Source organism: Herpailurus yagouaroundi, unplaced genomic scaffold, assembly GCF_014898765.1.
Source record: "Herpailurus yagouaroundi ecotype Mexico unplaced genomic scaffold, PumYag 202, whole genome shotgun sequence".
Taxonomy (NCBI): Eukaryota; Metazoa; Chordata; class Mammalia; order Carnivora; family Felidae; genus Herpailurus; species Herpailurus yagouaroundi.
The window spans coordinates 6,535,939-6,547,678 of record NW_024412433.1 but is presented as its reverse complement, the minus strand read 5'-3'; the positions used below and the strand labels follow the sequence as shown (position 1 = coordinate 6,547,678).

General features: G+C 44.3%; 2 protein-coding genes across 2 annotated transcripts in view; one reads left to right on the top strand and one right to left on the bottom strand.

Moving 5' to 3' along the window:
* The first annotated feature begins 4,074 nt into the window (after positions 1-4,074).
* The window catches only part of LOC121014397 (UDP-glucuronosyltransferase 1A1-like), a 26,826-nt gene continuing 19,160 nt past the window's right edge, over positions 4,075-11,740 (top strand). The window contains exon 1 of the mRNA XM_040450622.1: positions 4,075-5,003. Within this exon, the coding sequence (XP_040306556.1) occupies positions 4,140-5,003 (864 nt within the window). The 5' untranslated portion in view covers positions 4,075-4,139. The remainder of the gene's footprint in view (positions 5,004-11,740) is intronic.
* LOC121014398 (dnaJ homolog subfamily B member 3) lies at positions 10,537-11,354 on the bottom strand. Its single transcript, XM_040450624.1, has one exon. The coding sequence runs from the start codon at positions 11,352-11,354 to the stop codon at positions 10,623-10,625; it is 732 nt and encodes a 243-aa protein (XP_040306558.1). The 3' UTR covers positions 10,537-10,622.

Below are 11,740 nucleotides of genomic sequence, written 5' to 3'. Positions count from 1 at the left end.
CAAGCAGGCTCTGTACTGTCAGCACAGAGCTCAGCAGCACGGGGCATGATCCCACCAACCGTGAGATCATGACCTGAGCCGAGATCAAGAGTCAGATGCTCAACCAACTGAGCCACCCAGGCGCCCCATTATTTCATTTCTTTTTGTGGCTGAATAATTTTCCATTGTGTGGATGGACCACTGTTTATTTATACATTTATCAGTTGATGGACATTTCTGTCATCAGTTGATGGGTTTCTACTCTTTGCTGTTGTGAATAGTGCTTCTATGAGCATCTGTGTACACATTTTTGTTTAACTGTTGTTTTTATCAGCAAAACTAAAAGGCAACTGATGGAATGGGAGAAGATATTTGCAAATGACATATCAGATAAAGGGCTAGTATCCAAAACCTATAAAGAACTTATCAAACTCAACACACAAAAAACAAATAACACAGTGAAAAAATGGGCAAAAGACATGAATAGACATTTCTCCAAAGAAGACATCCAGATGGCTAACAGATGCATGAAAAGATGTTCAATGTCACTCATCATCAGGGAAATACAAATCAAAATCATGATGAGATACCACCTCACACCTGTCAGAATGTCTATAATTAACATCTCAGGCAACACCAGATGTTGGTGAGGATGCAGAGAAAGACGAACCCTGTTGCACTGTTGGTGGGAATGCAAACTGGTGCAGCCACTCTGGAAAACAGTATGGAGGTTCCTCAAAAAATTAAAAATAGAACTACCCTATGACCCAGGAACTGCCCTACTAGGTATTTATCCAAAGGACACAGATATGCTGTTTCAAAGGGGCACATGCACTCCAATGTTTATAGCAGCACTATCAACAATAGCTAAAGTATGGAAAGAGCCCAAATGCCCATCAACTGATGAATGGATAAAGATGTGGTACATATTCACAATGGAATATTACTTGGCAATCAAAAAAATGAAATTTTGCCATTTGCAACAACGTGGATAGAATTAGAATGTATTATGCTTGGTGAAATTGGTCAGTCAGAGAAAGATGAATATCATGACTTCACTCATGTGGAATTTAAGATACAAAACAGATGAACATAAGGGAAGGGAAGCAAAAATAATATAAAAACAAGGAGGGGGGACAAAATATAAGAGACTCTTAAATACAGAGAACAAACTGAGGGTTGCTGGAGGGGTTTTGGGTGGGGGGTGATGGGCTAAATGGGCAAGGGGCATTAATGAGGGCACTTGTTGGGATGAACATTGGATGCTATGTGTAGGGGATGAATCACTGGATTCTACTCCTGAAATCATTATTGCACTATATGCCAACTAACTTGGATGTAAATTAAAATAATAACTAAAAAAAAACCAGTTGTTTTCCGTTCTTTTGAGTATATACCCAGGCGTGGAATCACTGGGTCAGATGGTAATTTTATGTGTAACTTGTTGAGGAACTGTCAAACTGTTTTCTACAGTGGCTACACCATTTTATATTCCCACCAGTAATGTATGGATATTCCAGTTTCCCCACATCTTTGCCAACAGTTGTTATTTTGCATTTAAAAGTTTTTTTATTACAGCTATCCTAGTGGTGGAGAATTGATATCTCATTTTTATTTGCAGTTTCTTGATGACTATTGATGTGGAGCATAGTTTCATATGCTTGTTGACCTTTGGACAATCTATTCAAATCCTTTGCAAATTAAAAAATTGGTTTTTGTTGTTGTTGTTTTTATTGAATGTCGGAGGAAGCAATTGGGAGGATGTTCATGCTGGGTTACATCTGGGGGCTGAATCCAGGCTTCTCTGCTCCTCCATTGTCCCTGGAATGTATGCTCTGCCCACTGTTATCACAGTGGGAGCTGTTTCCGAGGATGTAGCCTTGAGAGAGGAAGATATTGTTGATGGTAGACCATGTGGATGGTATACATGACTGAACCCAGTTAAGGGCTCTCTTAAGATTTGTCAGGTAGGGGCGAAGATCACTTGACCTTGCAGCCACTCAAGACAAGCCTTGTGAGTAAGTTCCCTTGCTTATTAACCCCAACACCCATCAATCTAGAGTGGTCTGCCTCTGTCTTCGGTCTCTCCTTGCCCTCCATGTACAGTGACCAATTTGTGAGCCAACAATTGGTGAACCAGCCAGGAAACTGAAGAAACGGGCTTTGGGAAAGAGGTGTCACAGGAGAAATCCCGAGTTGGCCATCAGCCTTTCTGTGGGAGGTGGCATGTATGTCAGATGCTTACGGACCCCCAGATGAGTATGGGGACACATGAAAACACTGGCTGGTTTGGTGCACTCGTTGGAGCCACTGTGCAGAGCGCTCTGTGGCAGAGAAGAGAAACAAATGACTTCAGGATGGGTGGGCTGCTATTGTGGGAGGCTTGGTGGGCCTCCATAGCTTAACTAGAGGCTGAAGGTCTAGTTAGAAGGTTGGAAGAAGAGCTGAGGTTGGAGAAGGATGTGCGGTGCCCGCTGCTCTGCTGGCTTCGGGGATGGCAGACAAGGCATGGGTTGGGCACTACGACAGAGACAGCAGGAAGAGATGACCTCTAGAACTTTGGTCCAAGCTCTGGAAGGGGGCAGAGACCCGATGGTGGGTAGTGGGTTGACTGAGGTGCTGGCCATCTTCTGCTATGTGGCTACAAATGGGATCTTAATCCCCTATTAACAGGGAGGAGCTAGCAATGTAATGGGTGAGGGCAGAAGTAGGAGAAGTGAGTGCTCAGAAGAGTGGGAAACTCTACCCTGGCTCCTGGCCACCCTTATGCCATCCCATCCCCCCTTTCCCCTTTAGTTTCTGCACGCTTCTGCTTGCTGCCTAACATTTTACAGGAGTTTATCATCATTTTCCGTGGGGCCACTGGTCTGATAGGAGCGACTCCTCTTACCAGAAGCCAGAAATGCTTCTCAGTGAATTGAAAAATAGTTTTTGGTCATGTTAAAAATTCCCATCTGTAAATCTATAGCTTAATTTGGGACAAAACCAGGAGCATTTCAATGTTAAATCTAACCATCCAGCATGGTATATGTCTCCTTTATTTATTCTAGCCAGATTTAGATCTTGGAGTTGCTAAAGAAAAAAATCCAATTGAGTACACTTGAAGATCCACTGGCTTTATTAAGGACTCATGAATCGGCAGCATCTCATGTAGTAAGCAGAGGGGAGCTCTGAGGCATTGTACAAAATGGATGGTTTTCAAAGGAAGGAGGGTGGGGCAAGCAAGTTATTAGCAAACGACCCCCATCCCTAAACAGAATAGCAGAAGATTGGAGAAGAGGAGTTGAGACAGAGCCTGAGTCGAGGCTGGGTCATGGTGTCCACTTGTTCCAAGGTGAGCATGCCCTGCACGAGGGTGCTCTCTGCCCCACTAGGTCATCGCTAAGGGTCACCTTGCCCATTTATGCTGTAGATAACAGCAACTCTTATTTCGTGGAGTAAATATAGAATGCTCAACAAACACTTGTGTTGTCTTCAAGTCTCCAACGCAGGATCCTTCAAGATACTTCCATATTTGACAGCCACCTCAAGTCTTTCCTGATCATTGCAAGAGACGTCCTGATATGAAAAAAAAAAAAAAAAAAAAAGGACAAAACCAAAGAGCTAGTGTTGCACTCCCTGTTTAGAGAAAGCTGCCTTAGCAACGTTATAGATCTTTCTGGGTGTGCTCCATGTTACCTGTGCATGGGAGGAAAGAGCATTAAGAGTTGTCAGTTAAGGGCACATCCACCAGAGAGGTTATTAGTTATGCTTGGAGACTGGGGCATTGGGGACTCCTCAGAGCTTGGTCACAGCCCTTTAGGATGCCATTAACAGAGAAATAGGAGGAGAGCCAATGAAGCGGGTATCCACAGTCTTGTTCTGAGAATTGGATAAAAAGCAAGAGAGTGAGTTAGAATGATCCTTGGAGAGAGCAGCGAAGGCAGGTGAGTTTTCCCTACGTACAGGGAATTGATCTCTCCCTGTGTGCAAGCAGAAGGGTGGGGCCAGTGGTGAAAGACTGGGATAGATTTAGTTTGTAATGATTAACATAAGGAAGGCACGCTGCCTGCCAGTTACTTGCCCTTCTGAGTGACTCAATGATAAGATAAAGATGATGGAAATAAATGCAGGAGACACAGCCTGATTGGAAAAGTCAGCTGCTTTGAGCTTCTACGGACATGGCTGCAGGATTCCTGGTTCCCCTGCCAGTGCTCACGGGGCTGTTGCTGTTCCTGTGTGTTGGGCCCCGGGCTGAAGGTGGGAAGGTGCTGGTCTTGCCCACGGATGGCAGCCACTGGCTCAGCATGAAGGAGGCCCTGCAGGAGCTCCATGCCAGAGGCCACGAAATAGTGGTCGTTTCGCCAGAGGTGAATCTGCATATCAAAAAAGAGGACTTTTTCACCCTGATGACCTACGCCATTCCGTACACCCAGGACGAATTTAATGACCTCGTACGGGGCCACTCTTCTCTGGTTTTTGAAAAAGTACATTTTCTAAAGATGTTTTTGAAAATCACGGAAAATTTGAAAACTGCTTCTTTCATTTATCAAAGGTCTTGCAAGGAGCTGATGTACAACAAGGACCTGATCGGGCACCTGAACTCCAGTTCCTTTGATGTGGTTTTAACAGATCCTGTTTACCCCTGTGGGGCAGTCCTGGCTAAGTACCTGTCACTGCCTGCCGTGTTTTTTTTGCGCTCTGTTCCATGCGACTTAGATTTTGAGGGCACGCAGTGCCCAAACCCTTCCTCATATATTCCTAGGCTATTAACAATGAATTCAGACCACATGACGTTCCTGCAAAGGGTCAAGAACATGCTCTACCCTCTGTCCCTGAAGTACATTTGCCGCGTTGTTTTCACTCCTTACGCAAGCCTCGCCTCTGAGCTCCTGCAGAGAGAGGTGTCGGTGGTGGATGTTTTCAGCTCTGCATCCATGTGGCTGTTCAGAGGAGACTTTGTACTGGACTACCCCAGGCCAGTGATGCCCAACATGGTCTTCATCGGGGGCATAAACTGTGTCAACAGGAAGCCATTATCACAGGTCTGTATGGGTGCCTACAATGTTCCAAGTGGAACACATGTTTTTTTTTTTTTTTTTTCTTAATTTACTTCCAGGTGTTTACTTATCTACTAGTCTTTCTAAAGATGTCTATCTCTCGTTCTCCTGACAGTTTGGTAAGATGAATGTTGAAGTGCCTCCACTAATGCAGGAAAGGTTTGCCAGGGTCACTGAGAAAAATGAGAGGCAGGGGTGAGCGTCTGTGATAGGATTGGCAAATGCTGCTTTGAGTCAACCAAGACTGTCTTCCAGGCAGGCGCCGTCTTCATAGTTGTGCAATTTTCTCCAGCTGTGTAGGAGCAGAGAAACCGAGTTCTGGGCTGATCCATCAGGAGGTTTTGCTTGTGGGTGTTTGCTCATCCTGGAGGACAAAGGAACTATCGCATTGTGTTTGTTGACACGGTCGTTTTTAGTGGCTTCGTCTTGGAAGGGACTAAAGTGTGATCATAGGAGACCTAAACACCAAAAGGGAGCAGGAGTGTCTGAGAGCTTGAGTAAATTAAGGGGAAGTGAGACAATGCAGAAGAGAGAAGGTGGGGGTCTCTGTGACCCGAGAAAGTAACCGAGTTCAAGTTTTCAGAGAGGGAGCTGTGCTGACAAGTTTCCCGACCAGGTGTTGATATCTGGTATATAACTCGGGGCTAGCAGAATTGCATGCCAGGTCGGTTGAATGGCTTGGGATGCTGAAGTCATCAAAGGCTGGTCAGAGGGATTAAGGAAGAGATAAAACTAGGAGCCTATAAACCCAGTGAAGCGGAGGACGGTGATGAAAAGAATGGAGTCTAAAAGGGGAAAGGGTTGTTGGGAGGGCTGACCGCATCACCAGGCCCACCCTCCTAGCCCAGGTTTCCATGGTAGAAATTATTGCTTTACTAATAACTTTCAGGGGCGCCTGGGTGGCGCAGTCGGTTAAGCGTCCGACTTCAGCCAGGTCACGATCTCGCGGTCCGTGAGTTCGAGCCCCGCGTCAGGCTCTGGGCTGATGGCTCGGAGCCTGGAGCCTGTTTCCGATTCTGGGTCTCCCTCTCTCTGCCCCTCCCCCGTTCATGCTCTGTCTCTCTCTGTCCCAAAAATAAATAAACATTGAAAAAAAAAATAACTTTCAGAGGCATCTGACATTAATCCTGGATATTTGGGTTTAATTGAAATAGGACTCATGGGAGCTATTTTATTTCTTAATCCACTGAGTTAGCCATCTTTTTTCCTCCCATTTATACCATATTCACTTACTTTATATTAACTTCCATGACTTTAGATCTTTTATAGTTTTTGCATTCTTCTGTATCTCTTTTTATTTATGTACATATTGCACAGGACTCTAATGCCATTTCTCTTTTTGCTTCAGACCACAAGGGAGCTATACTATCTGGCTTTTTCCTTTGTGCAATGCATTTATTCACTTAAAAAAATATTTATTAGGCTTGTAAAAATTGAAAAATAGGAAGGCATTTAAAAAGTAACTGGTACTCTTTTCTTTTAGTGTTGCTATGTAAATATATCCTCTGGAGTTAACTGCACTGGTTCAAATTCTCACTCCCGTTCTTCTAGCTGAACGGGCAGGTGGGCAGGGACCCAACTATTCTGGCCTGACTATTGTCACAATGAGCATACAATAAATATTATCTATTATCATTATTTAAAAAGTGCCCAGCAGGACAATGTATGTCATCTTTTTTACTTTGAGATTTTGTCTCCCTTACTTTGGTTTACCCTTAGATGTGACTTCTTTCGGTACTTGATGGAAATTTTCTCCAAATATGAAAGATCAGAGTCTAAGTCATATTTTTGCTCCTTTTCTTTCTTAAGATTTCTGATAGGTGGAGTTCTTTTATTGGTTTTCTCATAGAAATAATTTTTGGAATTGCTTATTCTTTTTACTATTTTTATTTTCTATTTCATGAATTCCAGTTTTCTTTTTATTAGTGATTGTCATTCTTGTATCTTTTGGTTTATTTTATAGTTATAGTTATTTTTCTAATTTTCCTTTGGTAAGCATTAAGTTCCTGTTAGAGTTTTTTTTTTTTTTTTTAAATTTTTTTTTTCAACGTTTATTTATTTTTGGGACAGAGAGAGACAGAGCATGAACGGGCGAGGGGCAGAGAGAGAGGGAGACACAGAATCAGAAACAGGCTCCAGGCTCCGAGCCATCAGCCCAGAGCCCGACGCGGGGCTCGAACTCACGGACCGCGAGATCGTGACCTGGCTGAAGTCGGACGCTTAACCGACTGCGCCACCCAGGCGCCCCTAGAGTTTTCTTAATAATGAAACACTGAAGGTCATAAAACTTTTCCTGTGTTTCCTAGGTTTTCGCATAAATTGCTCATATATTTTTCCTTTTTGTTTTTGGTAACTCAATGGTTTGGATTTTCTCTTTAAGCTCATGGCTATCTTCAAAGCTGTTTCTTTATTCCCATATAGTTAAGGTTTATATTAGCTATATTTCTCTTATTTTTCTAATCATTTTATATTTTAATCAGAGAATGTTTAAAAAATTTTAGTAGGCATGTTTAAAAAAAGGCATGAATGGGGCGCCTGGGTGGCGCAGTCGATTAAGCGTCCGACTTCAGCCAGGTCACGATCTCGCGGTCCGTGAGTTCGAGCCCCGCGTCGGGCTCTGGGCTGATGGCTCAGAGCCTGGAGCCTGCTTCCGATTCTGTGTCTCCCTCTCTCTCTGCCCCTCCCCTGTTCATGCTCTGTCTCTCTCTGTCCCAAAAATAAAATAAACGTTGAAAAAAAAAATTAAAAAAAAAAAAGGCATGAAGAGGGTTAAAACTAATTTTGATGTATTTTATTCAATCAAATATATCTAAAACATTATACCTTCAACATATACTCAACATAAAATTATTAATGAGATATTTCACATTATTTTTTAAAAAGTTTATGTTGAGAGAGAGCATGCGTGTGCTTGAGAGAGCATGAGTGCGTGAGCCGGGGAGGGGCAGAGAGAGAGGGAGAGAGTCCTAAGCAGGCTCTGTGCTGCCAGCATGGGGCCCAAAGTGGGGCTTAATCTCACTAATGGTGAGATCATGACCTGAGCCAAAATCAAGAGTTGGATGCTTAACCAACTGAGCCACCCAAGTGCTCTGAGATATTTTACATTCTTTTGCTTTCATACTAAATCTTCAAAATCTGGTATGTATTTTACACTTACAGCATATTTCAATTTGGACTGGCTGCCATTTCAAATGCTTGGTAGTCACGTGTAGCTAGTGGCTTCTATGATTGGTAACTTATTATTAACATTTGCAAATGTTCCATAGATACACCTAAAAATGTATATTTAAGTTTTTTCTATTTAAAAAACCGTGACATCCCCAATTCTGAAAATGGTGTCTTAAACTACTTCCTTATTTAACTGGGGTTGCTCTGTGGGAAAGTGCTAGTGAGTCCATGGAGAGTCCACTGCAGGGTCTTTGAGATGGTCATCTTTTGCACCAAAGGAAATGCCATTTTCTCTACTCTGAAAGCCCACTCAAGCCTTTCCATAAAAGAGGAATATTGATATACAGGACTGTGATTCTGGGGCCAAGACATTTTTTAAAAGAGATTTTCAATTTGGAAAATTCTTTAAATAAAATGGTTTCTTTTTCTGTAAAAGGCAACTTTCCACTTAGCAGCACTAATTCAGATATATCAAAACTGGATGCTGTTCGCCCTCAACTGTTATAACTAGCCACCATTCTTTGTCTTCATGAATTTGGCCACTCCAGGCATCTCATGGAAATGGAAGCATACACTATTTGCCTTTTTCGTAACTGACTTACTTCACTTAGACTAATGTCCTCAAGGTTCATGCATATTGTAGCATTAGGTCAGAATATCCTTACTTTTTAAGGCTATAATAGTCCATCGTATGGATACACATTTTGCTTTTATATTCATCCATTGACTCATCCATTGTAGGATGCTTCCACTAGAGCTGCTGAGATCCATGACCTCTGAGTGACCCCAGTATGCCACCCAACTGAAGACTTTCCTGAGTAGTTGTTAACCCTTAATTAGCATAACCACCATGAAAGTGTGCACTTTCCTATCACTTCAAAACTCCTGACATCCCTTCTCCCCCTGCTCCTCCTCCCCTCCCCACCAACAACGATGAATATCTTCACTGGTGAGTCCCCTTGCCTGGCAGGCAAATGAACTCATTTTTTTAAAAGCTCTGGCAGTCTTCTTTATTATAATACTTCTTGTACAATTAGTGGCTAAGAAGCACTACCCAGGATACCTCAGTGACCACTTGCCGTGGTTTTAACAGACTGTGTGCCCTTGTGGGATAGTAATGGCTGAATCCTATGTTCCTGCTAGGTCTTGTATGCACACCATTCTATGGGGACTGGGCTTAACTCAACTTCACATGTTCTTAATTAAGTGTGCTCAGGCCACATGAGCTTCCTGTAAAGAATTACAAATAATGCTGCACTTTTAGTCTATCTAGTTCAGTTGCCTTTTTGTTCCCATGTCTTACGCACACTTTTCCTTAGACACAACCAAAGGGGATGGATGGCACATTTTGTGATGGGCTATCCCAAGGTAGCCATGCCCAAAACAGTTTTCACGACGGGGATAAACCATGGCAACAGAAATGTATTCTCTCCAATATGCATATGCTGCCTCACCCAATCAGTATCCCAGGCTCTCCAATATTCCTGGCTTTTGTCAACCTATTTTAAAATAGATACATTCTGCACATGGCAATGGGATAGTTTTGTGTAGTTTTATGGAAATACTTTCCACATTTCCATAAATCACAGTTGTAGAACCAAGCTGGGTACAGGCTAGTAATCCTATTTGTGTTGGGTTTTGAGTAATCACTACCACTGGTTTACTGCTTACGTGACCTGAATAGCATCCTAAGGATGTTGTTAACCATGTAACCGTGAAGAATTCACTGAAGCATTTTGCTCAAGCCTTTGGAGGGAACATGTTCCTGCTAACAATGATGTCAGTCCATGAAACTCACTTTAGACTTCCGACCTCCAGATCTTTAAGAGAATAAATGTGCCTTGTTTTAAGCCACCAAATTTGTGGTAATTTGTTCCAATAGCCATTGGAACCGAATACACCACTTTGTCAGGTTAACCTGTTTTTTAAAAAGGCTACATTTAATGCTATATTTAACCGGAAAACTCTTACTAGTCACTGGCATTTATGTGGGACTAAAAAGCATCTTTAAGCCAGAAGGATTAATATACTCACATCCTTTACTACCATGTGTTGAAAAATTGGAAGTAAAACGAGTTATCTTGGCAACGTTAACTTCAGAGCAAACTACCTGGCTCACATTTCAAACAAAATGGAAAGGCAAGGTTCAAGGTGCTGTAAACATTTTGTCCCAATACTACGAAATAATCAGCATCTGCCTCGGGATTATGTTTAATAAATAGCAAAGTGCATACAGGTATTTACAACAAGTTCTAAAGACAAATGGAGGTCTAACTTGTATGGTCCCAATAATAACAACAAATAGGTATCGGCATGAGCTGTTTATAAATTCTCGAGTACAGTTGTTCTGAAAGTAGAGTGCACTTGCAATCTTCAAAAAAAAAAAAAAGTCCTGCTGCTCCTCACAATGTTTTTTGAATTCAACTTGGACTGGAATTATTTGGCGTCAATGTGTAGCAACTGCTCTCTGCCGTTTATGACCAGGGACTTTAACTCTCCGTCTTCTTCCACCTCCACCCTTTCTTGGCCATTCTCAATGATTCTCTTGGTGGTGATTTTTTTGCCATTGACGATTTCGGTGGAAGTCGACATGGATTTGAAGTTGCCGGTCCCACCACTACCATAAGACATGGTGAAGGAAGAAAGGCCTCCATTCCCCAGGGAAGCAAAGGAGCTAAATCCTGTATCAAAAGAAGAAACACCACCCCCAAATGCTGGAAATCCACTGAAGGCGGTGAAGAAGGGCGCGGTCTCCCTGCTTCTGCTTCTCCGGGAGCTCCTCCGACCGCCCACAAGGTTCCCCAGCGGGTCTCCAAAGAAGTCAAAGGAAAATGGGTCCCGGCCGCCGAAGAACTCCCTGAAGACCTCGGCCGGGTCGCGGAAGGTGAAGACGTGCTCGAAGGGGTCGCGGAAAAGCCCACCGCCCCCGCCGCCCCCGCCGCAGTCCTCCACTCCGGCCTCGCCGTAGCGGTCGTAGACGTCCCTCTTCGTGGCGTCTGACAACACCTCGTAGGCCTGGGCCACCTGCTTGAACCGCCTCTCCGCCTCCTCCTTGTTCTCGGGGTTTTTGTCGGGGTGCCACTTGAGCGCCAGCTTGCGGTACGCCCTCTTGATGGCCTCGGACGAGGCCTGGCGGGGCACGCCCAGCACCTCGTAGTAGTCCACCATGGTGGACGGCGCGGCACGGCCCGCGGGCCACGGGCACGACGAGGCGACGCGGGCCCGAGTGCCCCGCGACGCCAGGCAGCAGGGAAGGGGAGCCCTTGTGACGTAGCCCGCGCCTCATTGGCCGAGGCCGCATCCCAGAATGCAGCGCCGGGGGGCGGTACCTGCCGCGCTTCCGATGAGGCTCTCTGTGGCGCGGTTCGCTCGGGCGCGGACGCCCCGCCTACCGAGGCCCCTCCCACCACCTGGCCCCACCCACCCGCCTTCCGCCTGGGGCCGGTGACCTACAAATCCCGCTGGAAAAAGAGGAAGTTAGCGGGTGGAAGTGGGGGCCCACGTTCTGGCGGTGGGTCAGAGTGGTATTTTTAAAGCAGGTTTTCTGTCAGACA

Bases quoted from the DNA above. Each gene is read 5' to 3' on its own strand.
- LOC121014398 (XM_040450624.1), bottom strand. From the start codon at position 11,354: ATGGTGGACTACTACGAGGTGCTGGGCGTGCCCCGCCAGGCCTCGTCC.